Source organism: Lissotriton helveticus, chromosome 5_1, assembly GCF_964261635.1.
Source record: "Lissotriton helveticus chromosome 5_1, aLisHel1.1, whole genome shotgun sequence".
NCBI classification, from domain to species: domain Eukaryota; kingdom Metazoa; phylum Chordata; class Amphibia; order Caudata; family Salamandridae; genus Lissotriton; species Lissotriton helveticus.
In genome coordinates this window covers 1614584681-1614609598 of record NC_136065.1, presented here as the reverse complement: position 1 = coordinate 1614609598, position 24918 = coordinate 1614584681, and the positions used below count along the sequence as shown (strand labels likewise).

Genomic DNA, 24918 nt, shown 5'->3' with positions numbered 1-24918 from the left:
CTACTATACCCAGGAATGACAATACTTTCCATCCCCAGGCAGATATTATACTCCAGAGCCAACCGGACCATGTCCAGGTGCCTGGATTCTGGTGTAACTGATGGGCTATTTTATGAAGTCTGGTTATAGCTGAATATACAGACGGTGCGTTATTAGGAATGAAAATGCAGCAACTAGATCCGATGACTCTACAAGCTCCGCCCCTATCGGCCAGTATGACGTCAAGAACGAGAATATTTTGAAGCACGACAAATCTCATAGCAGATTGTTCTTCGGTTAAGTTACCTAGAGCGGAAGTAGTCTCATTCACTACTGCTTCAAGGGTTCTGGTTAGTCTACGTATTAGCTTACTATTCTGGACAGGACCTATGAAGAAAAAGAAACCTTTATTGAAGTCTTGATACTGTTCTAAGGCAGTTTCAGTTTGATCGACAATGGGAGACTCGATCTCCCTTCTATGTCTGATGTGTACTAGATGTGTATTTCTGTGATAATCGGATGGGGCTAGAAAAACTGGTGGCAGTAGGAAGGCAATGTAACATGTTCCATCCCAATCGAGAGGCAGACGAACATATGCGGTCTGACCACACACAAAATAAGAATGACGTGAGGCTTCGAAAATAGATTTCCCACTGTCACTATACTCGACCACAGTAGTACAATCACTGTGTCCTAGATGTACTGAACCATTCTTTCGGACACATAATTCGCCTTTCACTGGTAGGACTGTAATAGCAGGCAAATCTGGAGTAGTCTCGGACTGAACATTCAAAACCATGAAATTTTAGGAATAATTACCTAGATCATATACTTCATTTTCTAGATCTAACCCTGTTCTATGGGAAAGACCTTCCTTGTCTGGGAAACATGTTCTATTCAGAAGGGACATATCGTTTGAGGATGACGTTAACGTGGACCATGCTCCACACGAACCATTGTGTGAAAACGGATAGGGAAAGAGTGGCAGAACTCCCTTCGGTGTCTGGAAAGGGGGGAGTCGACCACACACCCAACAATTAGTGGCATTGCTAGTCTGGTGTGAATAGTGTAACATACGGATAAAAGTATTGTTGCGCATGGCAAGACGATAGGATAACTCGTGAGGAGGCAGTGCACTAAATGTGTGCTCTACTGTAACATTAGAGGAAAAATGTACATGTGAAACAGTAGGAGGAAAACATAGATGTAAGGCATAACTTATGCAGGTAACCATAAGACTCAGGAATAACATAATTAATAGAGTAACAATGCATCGACTTCGAAGATTCTTTCGATAACGTGTTCTCTTAGAGTTTCGACTAACTCTCTCACTATGGGGGTCTATCTCATACATGTCAGGAACCTGTCTAACCGTTTCACCCGAGAGGGACTTAGACAATTAAACTGGCTGACTTACTAGACCTTAATTTTTCTTTATATTCCTGCTGTGGAGTTTTCTCTAACAGGGGAAGTTTAGAGTCAGTATCTGGGCAGTCCTTGAGAACGGGGCAGTCCTTGAAAAAAGTCTTTGGACGGAGTCCATGGAATCGTTTAACGTGACTGGAATGCAACCAGCCTTTGCGGCCCTCCACCTTGATCGCAGTCCTTGTTGTCATCAGAACGAGCTTTGGTTCTTTCCAGCGGGGCTCCAGCGGACTTGAACGATCAAAGTTCCTAATCAGAACGAGGTCGCCTGGTATGACCTCGTGCGGTTTCACTTGAGTGTTGTCTGGAAAAGCAGCGGCAACCTGTGAACGACAAGAGAGTAGTGCAGACATCAAGGAAGCCAGGTAATCTGTCAGCATATTACTGTCAACATCAGTAATTGTACGTGGTCTAGGTGTACCCCACATGTTTGGGGGATGACCGAAAACTACCTCGAAAGGTGAGAGACCTGAACGGGAGTGAGCGACCATTCTCATGTAAAAAAGGGCGACTGGCAGTGCTACCATCCAATCTACGCCTTTCTCTGCGCATACCTTGGCAATGTGGATTTTCAGGGTCTGATTATGTCTCTCTACGAGACCAGCTGCTTCAGGATGTTGTACACAGTGGAACTTCCATTGGTACCCTAACAGAAGGGATACTTGTTTCATGAGTTCGGATGAGAATGGCTGGCCGTTGTCTGAATACACGACCCTCGGTAATCCATAGCGGGGGAAAAATTCACGAACCAACTGCCTGGCAGTGGTCGCGGCAGTGTAATCTGGGACTGGATATGCTTCTGTCCTTCTGGACAAAGCGCATACAACTACGAGGACATACTTGAAACCTCGACATCGATCCATCTGAATATAATCCATCTGGAGGACTTCAAAAGGGTGGTCAGGAGGATGGAATCCACCTTGTTCCACCGGAACACCTTTACCTGGATTGAACTGACAACAAATCATGCAGGTACGCACTTTCTGCTTGGCTGCTGCTCGTAAATGCTTGTTAAACCAGAGGTTCTGAATACTGTCTAACATGGCTTTTTCTCCTAAGTGTGCTGGACTATGTGCGGTGTTAATAATGACTTGAACCATAGAGTCGGGGAGAAACCATGTGGCTTTTCCCTTCGTCAACCATCCCTGATCTGTCTGGACCCCTCCTTGTTCAGACCATTTCTTGATTTCGTCTGGGGTAGCATGTGACTGTATATCTAGTACGTCTTGTGTAGGGTCCTTAACTGTCATACAAGTCGTCTGAACTGGAACGTCTGTCTGTGTCGTGTTAACTGGAATGTCTGGAGTCTGGGCTGTAAGCTTGGCTGTTCGATCTGCCAGGTCGTTACCCTGGGAAATGATGTCAGTAACTTTCGTATGTGCTTTGCACTTCATGATAGCGATAGCTGTCGGTAAATGTATTGCATCTAACAGAGCTTGAATGAGGGGGCCATGCTGAATCTTGGTTCCATGAGAAGTCATGAAACCTCTTTCTTGCCAGAGTACTCCAAAGTCGTGAACGACTCCGAACGCATAACGTGAATCTGTATATATGTTTACTTTCAGGTTCTTGGCTCGTATGCAGGCTTGGGTCAGAGCGACGAGCTCTGCTGCTTGAGCAGACAGGGTGTCAATGCGATGTGTTTCTATAACTTCAGTTTCAGTAGTCACTGCATACGCGGCTACTAACTCTCCTGTACTTGTCCTCATACATGAACCATCCACATAAAGTGTCAGGTCGGGGTCAGATAATGCAATGTCCGTCAAGTCTTGTCTTGGCTTTGTCATGGTGTTGATAACTTCCACACAGTCATGTGTGGCAGGGTTTGATGTAATCGAGGGTAACAGTGTAGCAGGATTTAAAATGTTGCAGCGTCTGATGTCTATATGTGGCTGAAATAGTGTCAATTCATATCCTGTTAAACGTGCTATTGTCAGGTGCTGAGTCTGTGTTCGGTTTAAAAGAACTTCCACGGAGTGTGGAACTTGTACTGTCAGGGAGTGTCCTAACACTATGGAATCACTTTGTCTGATAGCTAGAGCTGTGGCTGCAACTGACTTGAGGCATGCAGGCAGAGCCTGGGCTACTGGATCTAATGTGCTAGAAAAATAAGCACAAGGCTTGTGTTGTCCTGCTTGATCTTGTGTGAGAACAGATAATGCTGTACCATCACGTTCAGTGACAAAAAGTGTAAAAGGCTTACTGTAGTTTGGTGTCGCTAGAACAGGTGCTTGGCATAAAGCTTTCTTTAACTCATTGAAAACAAGTGTATGTTCTTGGGTCAAGGGGAGGACAGTCAATGTGGCTGCCTCCTGTGTCGTTAACTGTATCAGTGGCTTAGCTAGATATGCGTACTGAGGAATCCATTGTCTGCAGTAAGAAGTGAGGCCGATAAAAGCTCGTACCTCCTTCTGAGTCTTGGGCTGTGGAAGATGTGCTATTAACTGGATACGGTCTGGTGTCAACTGCCTACCCCACTTGGACAGTAAGTGTCCAAGGTACACCACTTGCTGGACACAAAATTGCAGTTTCGAAAGGGACACCTTGTGCCCCATCTCTGCCAGGAAATACAAGACTGTAAGTGACGCACGTTCGCAGTCACGTTCAGAACGGGCTGTGATTAATAGATCATCGACATACTGGAGCAGGGCAGTGTCAGTTGGCATGTGAATACTGTCTAGTTGTCTTTTAAGTGCTTGACTGTAAATGCTAGGACTTTCTGTGAAACCTTGAGGAGCTCGTGTGAATTTATAGCTTCTTCCATTTAAACAGAAACCGAAAAGGAATTGGCTGTCTGGATGAATGGGGACACTAAAGAATGCGTTCTTGAGATCAATAACAGTAAAGAACGTAGCTTCGGAATCAATGGCAGTTAACAGGGAAGAAATATCTGGAACCACTGGGTACTGGGGTATGATACATTTATTAAGTTCTCGAAGGTCGATCACTAATCGATAAACTGGAGGTGTATTGGGATCAGTACGTTTAAGAATCGGGATGATAGGAGAATTACATACATTGGAGTCAGTTTCTACAACCACTCCTTGAGCAAGGAGCTCGTCAATAATTTTGGATAAGGCTGCTACAGCCTCAGGTGGCAATTTGTACTGTCGGATTCGTGGCAATACAACACCTTGTTTCAGAGTGACACGATAGGGTGTAATGTGCATACAACCTACATCAGTTGGACCTTGCGCCCATAAATGCTGTGGTACATTCAGTAATCTTGGATCAAAATCACGCAATACATAATGACCTTTAAAATCACGTAAAAACAATCTCACACCTTCTGGGGAACAGCATATAACTGCTCCTAATTCTTTCAGGGTCTTAATACCTAGTAAATTTTCTGGACATGATTTCGTAAGTAACAAGTCTGTAGTTCGGGACAATGGACCAACTTCTAGGGAAACTGGTTTCGATATTTCATTAACAATAGGCTTTCCTGAAAATCCAAGGGAAACATTTCTAGAGCCTGAGAGCGGAGCCCCTGGAACCTCGTCATGACTGATGGTAGTCCTACTTGCCCCTGTATCAATCAGAAACTTTCTGTCTTTCCCCAATACTTGACTGTGTACATAGGGACCCTCTTGATCTACAGGAACCTCGATGAGAGGCAAGCCAACCTCCCTCTCTAGGCTGTTTCATGAATACTGCTGATATTCTGGATAATCTGACTGTGCGTACTGGTACATCTGTTGTGTAACGTGTTGTGTGGCAGCTATAGGCTGCGGTACTGTAACTGTCTGTTGTGCGTTCTGCGGTGGCTGGCAATTCTGCGGAACATGTTCTTGTCTAGGAGGACGTGGTCTCTCTTTCGTCTTACCTGTAGCTATGTTATGTTTCAGAACTGCACATTCGTTTATGTAATGACCTGGCTGTTTACAGTAATTGCATGTCCCTTTAACGGGAGCTGCAGAATGACTAGTTTGATTCGTACCCCTCTTCTGACTATCTTGTGGAACGGACTGTGCAACTAGAACTTTCATTTTTGTGTCTTTCATACGTCTTCTTTCGTGTTCTTGCTCTTCCCTAATTCGGTTCTGGTGATACTGTAACATCTGTAGCATTTGGGAAGGGGTATTAGCTTGCCATGTACTCTCGACTTTCAATACTCGATTCTTAACTTGTGGTAAAGAATTCTCAACTAGTTTGGTAACAAAAAGATGTGGATACGACTCACTACTTGTTTTTAGACCGCTATTAATAATGAAACATTTCTCGAATCTAGAATAAAAATCACTAGTGTCTTCATCTTGTTTCTGTTTATAGGCTGAGATGGCGTCCCAGTCTTCCTTTTTCGTGGCTAGTAATCTTGGCAAGACTTGTATTAACAGTTCGGGCAATTCTTTGGCTTTATCCCCAAGACCAGTTCCTGGGACTCGTGTATTATCTTCGTTCTCTAACGCGGTCCAATCAATCTTTTTCTCTCCCACCTCCCATTCTTTTTCTTTGAGTTTTTCATATATGCCCGCAGGCAACAGGACCTTTAACATTTTAATGATATCAGGATACGTGTATTCTCCCATACGGAGCATGTCTTTTAATTCACGGTGGAACCCTGCTGGATCTTTATCGTGACAGGGTATTAACTTTTTCATTTCTAGAAGTTCTATTTTCGTTATAGGGGTGTAAACAAATACTCGTTCGAGATTACCCCCCGCTCCCTTAACAGGATGTACTTCTCGTAACGGATTCTGTCTGTCTATGTAGAACGGTTTTCTTACTGGGGGTGGAACAGGAACAAAATGTGGATTCAGGTACGTTCTGTATTTGTGGCGCTGTTCTAGAATGACACTAATTAAATCGGTACCTAGACCTTTCCATCGGTTTAGGAGTAACTCGTTCAGTACATCATGTAAAGGACCTGGATCAGAATGCTGATCCTCATACAGTGTAATGAGGTGCTGGATCATATACATACCCACCAGACGCTGCTCGGCTGGGGGCAGTTTCAGAAACATTTGAGCCACTACTTCGTCTGGAAACGTGGCAGAATCACTAACCCATCGGACTGCTGATCGGGCTAGTTCTTGTTCATGCATGGTACTAAGTTCACTATAACCTATTCGTAGTTTCAGAATTTTATCTGTAGCCTGGAATATTTGTTCAAGAGAACACTGTTCTGGTACGGAAGGAGGAAAAGCTTTCTTGTAATCTAGGCGTGTGTGTCTGTCGGAAAATCTAGTTCTACCTACATACGCTATTCTGGCGGGATTCTCGCTGTCTACCTCTTCGTTTGAAGAGTCATCCTCTTTCTCGGCTACTCTATTTTCTTCCTCCTTCTTGTGTATACTTATTATTTCTTTACGGATCTTTTTGTACATGGATTCTATACAATTTTGTGTTCTGTGTTTTCCTTCTGATATATTGTCACTCCATCTTGTCAGGACTTTCATATCTTCTTTGTTTTTATCAGGATAATCTTGTTCTCTTATTAAACAATTTATCAGAAATTGCAAAATCATGCCTTGAATCTCGACTTTCCTGTGTGCCATAGCTTCGTGAATACTTTCTGGATTCTCCCCTGTTTGAATAAAATGGTATATTCTGTCTAGATGTGGTTCCATATTCGATATGGTAACCAAGAAGCTTGCAACTCGACGTAAACGTATGGAATATATTAGCATGCTATCTTCTCCTGCCACTGGATCATATCTACAATCAGGTCCGCACTCTGTAAGATACTTTCGGAGGGCGTCATACGTAGCCAGTTTTGGCGTACGCTGTAACGCTACATCTCTGAGCGTCCGTCGCCTTGTTTGAGGCGGGGTGATAGGAGTACCTCCCCCTGCTCCTCCTGAACTGGAATCGTCAACTAATACTGAATGTGCGGGTGCTGGTAACGTGACTGGTACAGTAGGAGTACGTAATGTGGGTTGATCCTGGGGGACTGGCGCATGGACAGGACCAACGACTGGAGGCCCAGGAATTACATTAACAGGAGGCTGGACTTGAACTTGGACTGGCGGAGTAGGATCTGTATTAGCATATTCTGGGACAGTGTCGTCTAAATAGGAAGAAAGAAAAATTTCAGCTGCAGTCGGTTTATGACGCAGTTTAGTCGGGACTAATGGTGGCGGTAAATTATGGGGTGCTTCCGGGGTCGCCTTCGGCAAACCCTCGGCGAGAAGAGGATACATACCTTTAATTAGGGCATTTCTCTGTCTGTCTGATTGTTCTGCTCTAACTCGTTCACCTTCTTCTAGAAGTTCCCTTTCTTGGGCTTTTTCTGAGGATTCTCTACTTAGTTCTGCTTTTCTAAATTCTTTTTCGGTTCTTCTATGAGATTCTTTGCGCCATAACTCTATGGCATCTTTCTGGGACTGTCTGACTTTCTTTTTCCATAATGCTTCTTCTACTCTCATGATGCACTTGGCATCCCATGTACCTGATACAGGCCATCTATATTTCTCTTCAAGATTCTTTGTATAATCCACCCATAAGTCTAGATATAATATGGCATCTAAGCCATGCTTGTGATACATAAAGTGTCCAGGACTGTCCCTAGGAGGGACAGGAACTGCTTCTTCGAGTAACCCTTTTCTGGTTTTTATCTGACGTAACTTTGAAAACAGAGGCATATTTGAGTCGTACTTGAATTAAACACAATACACAATGAACACAGTAATGAAATGGCAAAAAAATCACTCATACCACGACATAGAAATACATTAATAACAGTTCGAACAGAATACTACCTAATACACTGAAAAACATAACACTTGAATTTCTCGAGAAACGGACTTACTAGAATTACTGGATGCACTGCTAAAACAGTACAGAACATACCGGTCTCATAAAGAGACACGTCATACCGTATCCACCTAGATGGACACGTCGGACTGGATCTGTGTACCCAAACCCATCGGACCGGAGACAAACTAATGACCCCGTCTAGATACTCCCCCAGCAACGGTACTCACCGGGAAGCAAAACTTGAAGGCCTCGGACTGGACTGAACTGCTACGACGTCTGGTTACTACGCATGCGCTTCGAACTTCGGGCTTCAGAAACAGGTGGGCCTCCGGATACCTCGGACCTTGCTCTCTCGGCTTGGGCTCTGGTCGGGACGAACCGCATTCCTCACCGCCTCGTCTGGATGCCGGACCGCAGTCTCCTCCGTGGGCCTGAGGGAGACTTGATGAAGCAGAAATATCTGCACGTGCACGGTAGAGTTCCGTCACGGCTGTAGAAGGGTCAGGGGGCCTGCGTTACATCGCCGGCGCGTGGGGAAGGGGCTAGTCCCTATTCGGGCGCCATTATGTGGTAAATAAATAATTAATTACCGGTACTATTTTTCTATGCATTAAATAAAACAGATAGCTCAATAAATAAGAGGCAGGATCCGGGGTATCTGAGTCAAACAGGCTTTAATCAGGCATAAGGGAAGGGACAGGATCGGAACAGCCTGAAATAGAATGGCATGGAATGGCAGCTGCAACGTTTCATCAACATTACATAGTATATATAGGAAAACATTACAATTGCATTGAATACAGTAGGCGTAACAAGTGACAAACGTAAGATAAGAACAAATGGGCGTAAAAAGAAGGCGTGCACAGGGCGTGCACGGAGACATGTGATGTAAACGTCACAGAAGTGTCATAAATGGGTGGATACATGGAGGGGGCTACCTGGGCAGCTGGAACCTTTAACCTACTGGTGCGCGCAAACGGGCCATGACGTGTAACTAGGGAGAGCTGGGGGCTCTGACTTCTGCACTAGAAGAGGAGACTAAAGTCTAAGATGTCAGGACGACATGTACCTATAGTATATCTGGTATCTGGTGTTTGGAGAACATGTTGATAGAATCTAAAAGTCATCAGAGCAAAGGCTACTTGACACTAAGGCTGGTACATGCATATATTCTTCATGTATTGCGTGTGCTATGAATCTTCTATGGATATTAATACAGTAATTCACTTGCATGGAGACAGGAAGACTAGACTATAGCTGAAGATGTTTATGCGGTTCGTTAGCTTAGGAATGTGAAGACGGAGAGCTGAACTGATAACTGTAGGCATAACATATTCTTGGCAGACAGGCAGGCAGAGCCAGGCTGGGCACCGCGCTGCGTGGCAAGAAGTAAGCGAAGGGTCAGGGATGCGGGAGGGGCTGCATCGCTCCTCGGAGTGGTTTCAGGAGACTGGAGCTTGAATCTGGTGTTCAGGCCCTTTGAGGCCTAGAAACGGGGACAATTCGATAAGTCTAACGGGCATAATGTAAATTCACGTTGCTTTAATTGCGTCTTTAATCGATCATAAGGGGATATATGCATATCGATCATGCACATATAACATAGGATGGGGAACACGTAGGCACACATGACAAGGCAAAATTCAATTTTCCTCAACCTACCAACAGAAATGGGCCTTTTCCAAAAGGAACAACGGTTGGTGTTCCGTCTAGGGACACATATCCAGGGATTGAATGATGCTGTGCCCTGGGGGCAACTAACCAGTTGATATCTGCATGATAACACGTGAATCAAAACCTGCTTTTCCACCCACGGTGGGAACTGACTGCGCCACCATTAAGAAGTGTAGAAAGAAACCATTTGCCAAAAACGTTTTGCACCACCACTATATAGGCGGTCAATACAGTCTCTGTGTCCCCTACTGTGGATATGCCTCATAATGATCAGGACATATCAAATGATCGAAAAAATGCTAACCATTTTCTTTGTTTGGGTAATATCACACCAAGGTACAGCTCTCCCTACAGAGGACCGACCTAAACGCATGCGCGTTGTCAACATCTCCACCATAGACGCGCATGCGCCTAACACTATCCGCTAATCACCAACACTCGCGGGGATGCACAGGCGCGATGTCACTACTCTCCTTGCGCATGCGTACGCATGGCCTACCACTAGCGCACGCAGGTGATTACCATTGAGTTCCGAGACACGCACTCTCTAACCGGCAAGATACACACCTGGCACCACACGTGTAACCGGACATGCCATACATGGTATGACGGTAACAAGGAGCGGATTTGCCTAATATGGGCATTAACTGGATCCGACAATTAACGAATAGTAAGAGAGTATTCCTTGGTAATTCACTGCATATATAGCGCCCAGCTCCCATTCCACAGTCAAAATCAGCGGAGCAGCGTGAGGGGGACACGGAGACAAATTCTGTCCTGAGTTAGTGAGTATAAGTCTGCAGAAAACACCTTTTTCCTAGCAAAAAAGTGAGTAAACAAACTGAAAATTCCCTGTTTTTGTTCCTGTAGATTGCACATTTAGCAATCATCCCCTGACGTCCAGAAATGCTCATGAAGCAAGCCATCACCACAATTTGAGTATGACCAAATGTTTCAAACCTACTATCTATGTGTCTGTGTGTTCTGTGTTGTTTTGTCCTTTCTTTTACAGGGCGACTACGCCATGTGGTGCTCCAGGTGACTGCACCATGTTGAGCTACCCTAACAGGGCCACCACACTCATTTTATTTTTATTTTTATTTTCTTTGTAGGTCATGCAAGTGCATGGTCACAAACAAATCCCGCTGTAGGCACACTATAGCCTGTATTTAGTATTAATTCACTGTACATAGTCCTGCACTTTTTTTGTATAATACACTTTGTTAGAAATACGTGAGTAAGGTGGGAAGTTGTGCCCCCGTCCTGAAGAAGGAGCACCAGCTCCGAAACATATTGACGCACACTAGAGGTACTGTTCATAGTGACAACAGTTAATTACCTCACCCTGCACCTTTTTAATAGTGCCAGCCCGGGGTAACGAATAAAGTTTTTCTCAATACCCACGAGCCAGGTACTTTTTAACCCACATCAACCCCACCACTCACATTAACTACCCCTTCACTTGCATCACACACACCACACATAGTCCAACTGCAAGTGCTCCCACGTAGTCGTTGGTCGCAGCACGCCGCATCCCGTTAGAGGGGTGCGAAGACCCCAATGATGAAGCATGACACCAAGGGGCCTGTTGGTGTGTGAGGGGTATTTAACACAACACTGAGTGTCCCCACACTTGTGGTATACTCACTCTCACTGCGAGTAGTATTCTTCTTGTTTATGAAACAGTGCCCGTGGAGTAAGAATCCTACTTCTATACTCTACCTCCCTCTGATTGTTTTTTGCAGACCTGCTACCTGACTGACCCCTGTCAGGTCTCTAAAATAACTGAACACTCAGACACAACTATGTCTAGTGCAGGAGTGCACTGTTCGAACTTGCTCAGGTGCGAAATTTCAACCACTCTTTTATATCATTTATCTTAATGCTAAAGTATTAATTTCAACATTCATTAATTTGTGTTAGACCATCATTATTCTGATGAACAACAGAAATAACCACAATAATTACAATTCATTGATTGTTTACTATAATGATTTACACCAAATGCATAATTTTTTCAGCCTTCTTTCGCAAACATATTGACAATTGATTTTCATTGAAAATATTATTCACTCATTCCTGACAAATGCCAAACTAATGCAAATACAAATAAGCAATTCCATCAGAACTTGCGGTGACTCCCAATGCATTTCGATGCTTAAGCATCTTCGTCAGGGGAAATGCTGTATAGGAAAAAGTAACAATGTATACATATTTCTGAAACATTGTAGTCAAACCTCAATTGGTGCTCATGCACTACATAATAAGTGAACACACAACCTGTTTATTCATGCAAATGCATTATATCACTTAATCCAAGCATGCCAGCTGTCCAAGCAATTGAATTACTAGTGTGGTATGCCCTATACATGCCACCAAGTTTAGTCTAGTGCACCCAACGTCTGTGTCATGTAGGCAAGTGAACTGTGTGAAACAATGTGAAAATAAAACGTACCCTCTAAGCGGGCACTATGTCACCTTAACTCTAATTCCGCTAAAAAACGACAGTTCCTGGAAACAAAAGAAACTAACATAAATATGCCAGTACTAAATATCAAGTGCCTCTAATCACCCTGTGTAAAACCACTACTTACTTCCTGCTGTCACAACGAAAACTCGAAGCTTCTGGTTTACTGCTACTCCGCCTGAGGAACAAGAACAAACCTCACTACTACATGAAACAACGCACGTAGGGCGTAGGACGTAGGGCCAGATATACAACCATTTCATTTTGCGAGTCTCTAATTTTGATTTTTTGTGGATAACAATTAGGGACTCGCAAAATCAAATGTACTAATGTGTTTCAGACACAGTTAGCAAATCCCAATGGGACCACAATTGACCTTACTCATCAATAATCATGAGGCAGATCACAATTTGCGACCCAATGGGAATGGTCTGCAATCACAGGGATGGTGGCCTGCGGGGGTCAGTAGACCACCACGTCTGTGATTACTTTTTAAATAATGCTAATTGTTTTTACATGCAGCCAGTTTTCTTTAAAGGAAAACCAGATGTATTTAAAAACGTTTCCTACTCATTTTTAAGTTCTGTGAGACCACTGCCTGCTCTTACAAAATAGTGGCACCCACATTCACAAAGAGGAAGAGGCCCTTTGAGGACCCCTTCCCATTTGTGAATGGGTTACCACCTCTTTCACAGTCAGAAAAATATGAATGTTTAGGGACTGCATTAAGGTTGCAAGGGGAACCCTTTGCATGCCGCTTCCTAATACTGACTCGCAAACCCTATTTTGTGAGCCAGTAATAGGGTACGGACACGTAATATAGGGTTAGTACTTGCTAAAATTCAAAATGAGAACACTACTACCTAAACTGTGCACTTGCTAAAATCCACTAAATTACCCAATTCTCCATTTGCAACTGCTAAAAATGGTTGCACAACTGGACCTTACTGTATCCAATGAGAAATTGAGATCTAGGTGAAGTCCTGGAATTGCAGTGGATCCGTGGTGACATCTGAAGGGGTTTGAAGATTCGCCGACCTCGTAAAATAAATAAGTATGTTGTGAAACACAAATAGTTTTCCAAATATTAATTTAAGTATATGGTTTTCCTGATTCAATTTTGCATAGTAGGGAGATATATAAGTACTTTACACCATAAGTAGATATTCCATTTGTTTTTTCATATTCATTATAGGAAAACATGAGTCTAAAAACAGAAAAATATTAAAATGCTAAATTATATTTGATAGCATAGATTGACATACTTCATAGATATGTAATTGTCAAGGCACTGTAGTTGTCAAAAATATCACAATGCAAAATTATATTTCATAGCATAGATTGGCATTAATCATAAATCTGTAATTGGCAAGGCACTGTAGAAGCCAACATGTGTTTCGTGGACTACTGGCTTCGCTTCTTCAGGGTTAAAAAAGGAGGAAGGAAGAACACCATAAAGAAAGTGAACAGACAGATAAGAATAAGTCAAACTCGGACCTAAACCCAGAGAAAAAAGTGTAAGTAAACACGGTTTCAAAAACCACTGATAGTATTCTGTACACAAGTCTTTTGGATAAGGCAAAAGAATCCCAATTGCCAGTTTATGAATTGAGGCACATCCACTGTTATCTACCATGTCCGTATTTTGTTATTCTTCCAGTTTGTGGCTGAAGTCAATGTCATCTCTTGTTTCTCTTGGTGTACCAAGTCCCATTTAGGACAACGTTTTCTTAAGTAAGATTTTCATGATGATCTCCTAATGGAAATGGCTCTTTCATGTATGATGGGGTGTGACACTATACTAGTTTTATATTTTCTTTCTGGAGTTGGAACTATGTATATACCAAAGTCAGTGTGGAGTGACCACAACGTATGGTGCTGAGAAATATGGATTGATTTGTGAATGTTTATTATATGTTGGCTTTGATCTTGATTTAGGTGAGTCCACCTTTGCTTGACTTCACACTCACATTTCTGGTGAGCGTGTGAGCTAGGCTAAAAGGAACATTCTTTCTGGTTTCCTTCTTTTTCTTCCTTCACTCTCCTTCCTGTGCATGGGAATAGGAAGTGGTTCGATTGGCAATTGGGGCTCTTTTTGTCCTATCCCAAAGATTTGTGTAGCGAATACTCTCAGTGATATTTCGAAACAATTTTTATTCACACTCTTTCCGGGAATTTATGTCACTCTTTGACAAATTCTTATATTTCTGTTCATTTCTTTTTTTTTTGGTGTTCATTCCTTCCTCCTTTTTAGGCCCTCAGAAGCAGAGCCAGCAGTCCCAGAAACACATATTGGCAACTACAGTGCCTTGGCAATTATAGATTTATGATGTATATCAGTGTATGCTATCAAATGTAGTTTTGCTTTGTGCTACTTTTGGCAACTACAGTGCTTTGACAATTACAGATTTATGAATTATGTTAATCAATGCTATGAAATGTAATTTTGCATCATGGTATTTTTCTGTTTTTGGACTCATTATATTTTTCTAAAAAGAATATGTGAAAACAAATGAAATATCTACTTATGGTGTGAAATACCTATATTTCTCCCAACTACTAAATATTGATTCTGATGTATTTGTTGTCAGTAGGGTAAAACTGACTTAAGTGAGATTAGAGTGCATGGCTTTGGCTCAGTTTATCCAGTACGCTATCAGGTTACAAGGTTTCTCTGATGTCAAAGTGAAAGTTTGTGGAGCTTAAATATGATTCTTATATATTTCTTTAATGTTTTATCGAATCCACAGATTCCCCAAGATTTTAGTCACAAGAACTATTAACCATAGAGTGCTTATATGGGCTACCTTCTCAAATTTGCTATGGCGTCACAGATCCATGCTGTAAAATTGGGAAAACAAATAGTGATTTCCGCGTTTGTTTTGTATATGTCCCCTGAGTGGGCCAGGTCCTAAGGGGTGGATTCATTATGACAATTGCGGAAGGGAAAGCACATGACCCCCCTCCAGGCTGGTTTCTACCCTGGGGACCACCACCCCCGGGGCCTGGCCATGCATAATCAGGGGGAGGGGGACCACACAGCCCCCATCACTGTTTTTTTTCAGCCAGCTGTGTAATCAAAAGGGAAGGTGGCTCCACGGCCTTCCTCCTGTAGACATTAATGGACCTGGAGACCTCATCCCTCAGGGTCAGGGCAAGCTATGACCCGGGGTGCTCACCCCAGGGACATAGCGGTTTCCCTGCCTGCACTAGTGCAGCCACGGAATCCTCTGTTTTCTCCCACAAGGCGAGAGCGAACAGGAAGTTTGCTCCCAGTAGATAGAAGCATGAAACATGCTCCTGTCTGCTGGAAGTAGACTTTTCATCCCATTTCCCTGCCGCTGGTAAGCGGTCAGGGGAATAGATAAAAAATGTTATCCCACAAGCAGGAAGCACCATTTCTTGCTACACCGTGTATGGGAGCAATGCCGGCTCCTGCTGGAGTTGAGGAGCTGGCTGGGGCCACGGGGGCATTAGGGATCCCCCGTTGGCCTCCTTGTAGTCTCGTCTTCTCTATATTAGGATTCATGTTTTCACAGATATCTGGAAGAAGCCACTCGCTGAACAATCACAGTGCTGAAATTAAATGCACACAAGGTCTCGTGAGACATTTCCTTTTTGTCCAATTTGGAGCTGTAGTGTAGAGTTTGCACTAGACATTTACCCAACAAGGTACCACTAACTAATTAACCAGTAGAAAGTTCTCCAGTTGGGTAGACGTTTTGTGCAATAAGTGTTGGCTCTTGTTGGATAAATGGGCAGGTGAGGTTCTGTTCTGGCCCAGTCACTCACACAGCTACTGACACAACCACACATCCACTCACATAACCCACTCACATACTCATAGAGCCACTGTCCAATCGACTCCAAGACCCACATTGACACTCACACACTCACTCACACAAAGTACAGTCATTCACACACCTATTCACACACCTACAAAACCACTGACAAACCCACTCATAGACACATACATATACTCAAATACCCACAGAGCCATTTACACACCCACTTATAGACCCATACAGTCACTCACATACCTACTCACACACCCACAAACCACTCACATATCGACTCACTAGCCCATACAGTCCCTCACATACCCACGCACAGACAGATACAACCACTCACACCCACTAACAGACCCATGCAGACACTCACACACTCACTGACCCAGAAGACCACACACATACCCTTAAACTACTCATGCACTCACTCCTACACCCATACAGACACTTACACACCCATCCACTGGCCCAGTCACTCCCACACTCATTGCTGATATAAATTGGTATACAATTGATGTTCCCTGACCATACAGAGAGAGCAAACAAGTCACTAGGGACTAATGGTTTACTAATAAATATGAAAGTAGCAAATTCAATACGTTGAAATGATATTCATTATTTCCATAAGCACACAAGATTACCCAAATATAATTGCAAAATATGACCAAAGTGCAGGCAGATGTGACTTGTTCAGCAATCACATTAAATATGCCAAGCGTGGGCAACAAATAAAGGAAAACAATACACCAATGCATGAAGAAAGTATACTTTCTGTAATATCTAGAAGAAATGTATAACCACTATTTTTCATATTTATTCCTATTTGCTTAGAATAAAATCGTAAATAAGGAGTGGAAACAAGTTTTGGAATTACTCATTTTGGCAGTGATCGCTGATATGACTATGTAAACATTTCATCAAAAGGCATCCAATTCTTACCCACAAAGACCAGTCTTGTAAGAATTTGAAGAATACTTCTTTCTTGATTTATCAGATGAACCCTGTTATTAAGGCACTGAGACATTTGCAAGGTGACAATCTCGTAATATAGTTTATCTTCACTTTCACTGGCACACAAGCTGCATTGATGAAATTATAGAAAGTTATCACTTCTAAAGCATCTCTTGCGTATTACAGCTCCAGGATTTCCATCCTATTTTTTTTGTATCTGAATTATTTACCTTATGGTTACTTCACAAAGCATTACTTTCCTAGCTGCATTTTTCACCTCTGTATTACGTAGGCTGTACACCATGGGATTTATCACAGGAATTACAGATGCATAAAACATAGACACCACCTTGTTTAGCTGAATATCATTGATGGCTTTTGGCCTTACATACATAAAAATCAGTGTTCCGTAGTATATAGTGGCAATCGACAGATGGGAAGAGCATGTGGAGAAAGTTTTCTTCCTACCAGTGGCTGAAGGGATTCTCAATATTGCCCTTATAATGGTGAAATATGATGTGAATGTTACAAGAAAAGAGCTCACTACTGTGCATATTGCTAAAAGAAAATGTATCAGTTCAATGAGGCTAGTGTCAGTGCAGGAGATTTTTAGCAAAGGTGGACCATCACAGAAGAAATGGTTGATGACATTGGAGGAACAGAAATGCAACTGTGAAATGAGAAAAGTAGGGAGCAAAAAAAATATGAACCCACTGATCCAACACCCTAGAAGAATCTGTAAACAAGTCCTGTTGCTCATTATGGTACTATAATGTAGGGGGTTGCATATGGCAAGATAACGATCAACAGACATCAGGGTGAGAAGGCAAAGCTCTGCAACTCCTAAGGAAAAGAAGCAGTAGAACTGTGTAAAGCAACCGATAAATGAAATGGTCTTTACTGTGGCCAGAGAAATGGACATCAGCTTAGGTAAAATGCATGAACTGTAGAAAATTTCCATCAGTGAAAAGTGTCCAAGGAAAATGTACATTGGAGTGTGAAGGTCAGAGACCATAGTCACAAGTGTTATAAGGATGATGTTTCCAGTGACAGTTAGAAGGTACATGATCATAAAAATCACAAATTGTAAGATCTCCAGCTCTCTTCTGCTCTGAAACCCCACCAGAATGAAGTTTGTAACATCTGTAAGGTTCTTCATACCTGCTGTTGAGGAATCTAGAAAAAATCAATACAATGTTGCTCTGTTTACTGTTGGTTCCAATATCTACAGCATGTTGTGAATCAAAGAGTGGGTGAACTAAAGATGCAATTCACCATTTTTTATTGTGCTCAGTAGATTCTTGCAGAGGGCTGGTGAATGAAATGGACAGTAATTTTAGTTGATTTTATTTAAATGAAGAAATCTATGCCTATCAAAGTATTTTCTGGAGTCTGCATAGTCATACTGACATATCCAAATGTTGTGATTATGGATTTTCAGTGGCAGGATACCCTCACGGCTGATATTGAACCTTACAAATACACATAAGATTCATTCATTCATTCATACAGTAATTCATGCTGTCATATAGCTACTGTATATCTTTATAATGTGTTAAGTTAGCATAGGCTCATTAAATGTTTAAACGCCATTTTTCCTTTTGCTGCTTCTGCACACGACACCTAATTGTTGATTTAGCTTTCAACCTAGTAGTTCACTGTGGTTTACAGGAGAATAATATGTTATTACTCTATCAGCTTTGCTTTATAAACTATGTCTGTACAGAGAGTGCTGAAACTTCAGGAATAACACGATACAGAATTGTTATGAGGTCTGATCTTCGCGCCTTTATAGACATAACATAAGTGCAGCTTCTGCCAACTTTTGGCTTTAGGCGGGTTTTATATTGCTTTGCTGGAAGCACACAAACACACTTGATGCTGTTCGCATGCAGAGAGAGCTGGTGTATGCTGATGTGATCCCTTCATTCTAGGATCTTGAGGTATGGGCCCGCCCTGCTAAAACCCAAAGAGACCTTCTTAGCTATTAATATAATATGTGAGTTAGGGAGGGTGAGAAATAAGTGTTGTTAACCCTTCTTCATTTACAGCATGTTAACATGCTGTCACCATTTGCTTTCTATGGACTAGTAACTATGCTGATAACTTTGCTTCTGATAATATGTTTCCTTGTATTATCTAAGATACTGCGTCTGAGAAAACGGCATTGGTAAATAAATATTTCAAATGTGCACGTGTCCTCATTTAATCCACGTTCTGGTTTGAAATGATTGTATAACGAAAGAGTGCTCATGTGTTCCACGTAACCTGAGGTATTGTAAGTTCATGTTCTGGTTTGTCTAAACATTGGGAGTTTGTTATGACCAATGAGACACTGTAGCTAGCTCGGCAAGGGGTTTGTTGGGTACTGAGGTGAGTTTTGGGTCACCCTAATTCGCCAAGGTTCCAATCCTCTGTGCACATTTCTGTGGGAGAACAGAAACCCTGCTACATGGCGCCCATACGTTGGTGGTCTTATATCATGACAATCGAGTAGTATATCATTCAAACCTTAACCCCTTCACTGTCGTTTCCGGAAAACGGTGGTGTCGGAGAAACCTACCTATTTTTTGAAATAGGTCTTTTCAAGCTTGAATCTATCTAAAACGGTTTCTTTGAATTTCTACCCAGTTGTGCTACAAAGTTTCCTTTGTTTTTCAGTAGTTCCGGTGTAATCATGGCGCAGGCTGTGGACATCCCGCAGCATAGTCGCATTGCGGTACGCAACCATTTACAGGCTTTCAAAGTCCCATTGGATGGCTTGGCTGTGATTTTGGTGGTGTGTGCAGATCCGGCGCACCCTTTCGAACTGTTTTATTCGTGGGTAACGTTTCCGGGAGTGGACGTAAATTCTGGTGTGTTCCACACCTATACACCCTCACCTGTACCGGCTGAGTATACGCCGTACAGGGCACTGGAAGTACCTGTTGATCATTGGCAGCATCGCGTGTGGTTTGATGGCGCCCTACCCCACTCTTTATCCGCTGCGAGGTTGGGTCCTTTGTCCATTCCAGGCACAAATTGGCCTGCATTGGGTGGATTCACCCCGCACCGGAATCACGGCGCTTGTCCCCTTGCGGATATGCGCAGATTGCATGTTGTCTCGATTGCCGTGATTCGTGCATTAGTGCAATACATAGGTCGTCATCTCCCGGGTGGTCCCCCGGGGGGTCCGGCCGTTCAAACGGAACATGGCGGTTTAAGGCTCAATCCGGTTATGGTCAATTCGGTTTTTGGTAAGCGCCCCGATGATAAAGATGAATACCCTTTCTGGCTTGCCGAGAAATTTGACCAACTGGAGGCTGTGTTTCCGAATTCTACTCCTGCTGATAAACATAGAATGTTGACGATTACTTTGCCTAAGGATTTAACTCCTGAACTCGTTGGCTGTGAAAGTTGGGGGAAAACATTTGCGGCCGTTTATACGAGGTGTTTCGGCACCCCGTCTATGTCCGTACTGCCTACGATCGTTAAGCGTGTTCAGGATGATCACGGACCGGAAGCAGCGGTTGAATTGGGTATGCGCCTCTGTGGTTCTTTTGAGATTGTTAGCGATCTCATCCTCTCCAATATAAAGGGAGATGCAGTGAACTTTCAGGTGTCGAATACTTTTGCTGCTCCGCCCGATGCCGATAAACCCCGACAGTTAGCGAATATTGTTGTGGCCACATATAAAACCATTGGTCGCACAAGTAAAGGTCTGAAATATTTTGCTATCAAGGAGAAAAAACAACCACAAGGGCAGTCTGCTGAGGCAGAAGTCCAGCCCAAGTCCAAAAAACAAAATTGGCCTAAAAACAGAAACAGGGGAAGCAGCAACAGCAGACTCAGGATTCTTATCCTGCGCCACAATTTTTTGCGCCGACAGAGAGAGTTTATGACCTGCGCGATCGCGCAATGATTAAATCAGTTGATCGATTTCAGGTTTCTGATCAACGCTCTCCTCGTTACTTTCAGGACTCATCGGCCCCGAAGACCGGTGGAGGAGGAGGCGGGAGGGGACGTGGTGGCCAACAAGGACGTGGCGAGCCCCACCAGACAGACGGCGCAGCGAAGCAGGAGGATTCTACGCCAAAAAGACCGCAGTTTGCGAAGAAGAAAGTTGCAGCCTTAATAGCGCATCGATATGCCACGGATAGTGAGAACGCGGCTTCGGAATCTGACGTGGGCTCTGACCTTGCTGGACAGCGCGGCGGAGATTACCATAGTGAGAGAGGCGCTGCATCCACTACTGAGGGTGACAGCGACTGATGTCTACGTTGTAATAGAAACAGCCGATACAAGACTTGCTCCCCCTGAAAGACTTTATGAAATTGTCCTGTTAATTGAAGGTGACATACAGCGTACCATCAAAGGGGTATTTTGGGAAAATCTTTCTTCTACGTATGATATTTTGCTTTCGGAGGCTGACTGGCCCCCACCTTTTGTGCTCGCGGCGCCATGAGGGGAGGAGGTAATCCTCCCCAGTTTCGCGAACACTGTCTCGAAAGAGCATGCGCAGCATTTTGCAGAAGAGTGGGCTCGGGCTCTCGCACCGGCTCTGTACCGTAACCAATTTGGTTGGGACAAATTGTCCCCTTGCCACGAAATTCCATTGCGGTCTCAGCCGCAGCTTTAACCTCAATATCCCATTCGGCGTGAAGCCAAGGCTTCCGTCGCGGAAATCCTTGAACAATTGGAATATCAGTGAGTTATTGAAATGTGTGTGTCACCGATGAATAATCCTCTTTTTACTGTGACCAAGCCTGACGGATCATATCGTTTGGTATGGGATTACCGGCATTTAAACTCGCATTGCCGTAACTGTGCAGTACAGAATACTCACGGCTCTGCCCTGGTGGATAGTCTTGTGCGTAAGCGTTTTAAAACAACGCTTGACATTTCCAACGGTTTTTATGCCCACAGATTGGATAGCTTCAGCTCCCAATGGACCAGTTTTACATGCGCTGGGGTCCAAAAACAATTCCGGCGTCTCCCAATGGGCTATAAGAATAGTCCTGGTATATTTACCGCTCACATAGTCTCTATTTTAGAGAGAATCGACCCAGATGCTTGCTCGTACGTGGATGACATATATCTCACAGACGACGAAATTTGGGAGCATCTGTGTCGTGTCAATTCGATAATTTGTACCTTTGCAGACATGGGTTACAAATTTAACTTTGCAAAATCGCACATTCCTGAGTACACAGTGTTGTTCCTGGGCTATGAGATCAACAATGAAGGTAGAGGTTTGGCTCCTCACTTCTTGGAGAAATGCGCCCAGTTGCGCGCTCCAACAACACTGAAATAATTACAGTCATTACTGGCCTTTTTAAATTTCGGGAGGACTGTCAGGAGTCATGTGGTGGCGTCCTTAGAGAGTCAGGTGGGGGGCAAGCGGCCACGATGGAATTGTAGACCTAGTACAGTGAATGTGTGGCATACTGTGACTCGTAATACAACTTCCCCTAAGATGGCCACCATTATGGACGTTAACGTAATCGGTTGCCATTCTATGCCACAGAGTGTTCGAGGGAAGCGCGAGCGCTGTTTGCTGCGCACTTCAACGAACGTTTCTTCAGAGTAGCCTGCTAGAGTTCGTTCCTCCGCTAATAATTATTAGCGGGAGGAATATTTCCGTATTCTTTCATTTCTGCCACTAGATAGGATTAGAACATTTATTTACAGAGTTAAGTCTTCTTTAAAGACTCTTGAGCCCTCTTGTCTTCAGTTGAGGAGAACCGTTGGAACTGCCGTTTGGAATCACCGAGTACCAGACGACTTCTCCAGTCTCGAGTACCAATGATGTAATTGGTGCAAGTCAGTCAGAACTTTGTAAGGCGTGAGCCAGGAGTAAGCAGCGACGGACTCAGAGCCTCTTCAACCAAAGACTACAGTAAGACTACAGTTGTGCGCTGAGGAGCTTCCGCTTGCCTTTATCGTTCCCTCCCAGCTTGCGCTTTACCTCTTCTATCCTTCCCTCTATACCCCCCCTATCCTTTTTGCGCGCTTGTGGAGGATGCAGAATTTCCTGACCTTGTAAAAAGTTATTGAAGAAGTTCGACCTGAGGACAGTGATTTATGCACTGCATATAAGAGAAGCTCACAGGTAATTAAAAGTGGAGTGTAGTTAATTCCATAGAGTGAACTGTCAGTTAAACCAGTGGTAATAAGATCTCTTCTTTGTAGACAGGGCTTCCAGTCAAGCACAAAATATAGAAGAGAAGCGCAGACTCCCACGCCAGCTGGTAGGATAAGTGCTAATTAAGGAATTGTATTAAAGTATCTTGGTAGGTGTGTTTTTCCTTAATTCCCTTCTCTGTGCATTAGACACCCATGCCAAGACGGTAGGAAGAAACCATTAGAAGATTCCAGACCGTGACCTGGGCGTTCAGCAACGGGAGTGTCTCTTCTCTCTATCCACTTCCCCTTCCCCTCTCAGCTGGTTTAGGAGCTTAACCGCTGCGACACCAGTTGGCAGGAGATTGGGACTAGCTTCAGTCTGCCTCTGCAAAGTGTTTGGACCTTCGTGACAAGGACATACATTCCAGAATATGCCCAGCGTATCAAGCCTTTGTATGCTTTGATACAACCAACTTTTTCTAAATCATGCTGGCTGCCTGAGCACTCGGCCATCTTGCAATCTTTGCAGGCTGATCTGCTCGCTTCTAAATTTTTATTGACTCGTGATAACCACACCAACCTGGTGATAAGAATTATTCCTGGGACGGTGGGTTTCACGTACTTGACTTTTAATGAAGGAGACACAGTACCTATTGCTTACAAGTCACACTTGTACACTTCGGCTGAGATGCGATTTCCCACTGTGGAAAAGGTTTTAACAGCTGTGCAGATGGCGATTCTTAAGGAACGAGCTCTGTCACAGGGGAAATGCATGTTGGTTGTTACACCCTGTCCTCATTTGGAGGCAGTCACGAAAGCCAGTGTACCAAATTCAAAAGCTTTGCACCCTCGGTGGATTCAGTGGGCTGCGTCCTTGACGTCCTCGGATGTCACGTTTATTTTTGACGCCTCATTGCGGTCGCAAGAGTACTTGCAGTATGAACTTGTTCATCCTGCTCCTCTAGCTATGCGACGTTTGGAGGACTTCCATTGCATCATTTACACTGATGGTTCGGCGCAGGTTGCGCATGGCTCTAAACACGCCTACGTTTCCTCATGCGCCATTGTGTTCGGTGCCATGGTGAACGATGAGTTCCAGTCCCAGGCAGTTCACACGCAGCCTCTAGGGGACTGCACCGCACAATTGGCGGAGCTTCGTGCTCTCTTACTAGCGTTGGAGTACGCTAATCCTAGTGTGACTACTCTTATTGTGAGTGATTCCTACTACTGTGTCCAGTCTTACAATGAAAACTTGTTCTTTTGGATTCAAAATGATTTTCGTGATTCCAAGGGTAGCACAATAAAACACAAGATGATCTGGGTTCGAGTGGCAGAGCTTAAGGGTAAGTTGCCACTCGTTTTTGTGATTCATACTCTCGGCCACCAGCGTGTTGGAGTCCACGCTGTCGGTAACTCGCTTGCTGATGAAGCAGCGAAGTCAGTGGTATCTACATACTTAGTTGCAGCAGTTACTAGGTCCAAAAGTAAGATTGATAGCGACATCTTGGCGGCTGTTGCTGCCACTGAGAAGGGAGGTAAACATCCTACGGGGTTCCCTTCGAAGTACACATACCATTTAAGTCCCGAAAAGGTTCCTTTTGTGAAAATTCCTGATGTTGGGGAACGTTTGATTCCCAACTCGGATCGCAGGGCTGACTTGATTACAGCGGCTCATGAAGGTGTGGTGTCTGCGCATGCGGGTGTCTCGGCCACTGTAACTCAATTACAACAACGTTTCTGGTGGCGGGGACTGTACAAACAGACGCGTGATTATGCCCTTCTTTGTGACATTTGTCAGCAGATTAAACCTTCGACTGCTGCGCGTCCGCC

General features: G+C 43.7%; 1 protein-coding gene across 1 annotated transcript; it reads right to left on the bottom strand.

Annotated features, from left to right (window-relative positions):
• Positions 1 to 17209: 17209 nt before the first annotated feature.
• Positions 17210 to 18142, bottom strand: LOC144752732 (olfactory receptor 5A2-like). The gene has a single exon (XM_078640592.1). It carries the CDS (start codon positions 18140 to 18142, stop codon positions 17210 to 17212), a length of 933 nt encoding a protein of 310 aa, XP_078496718.1.
• Between the last annotated feature and the right edge of the window lie 6776 nt (positions 18143 to 24918).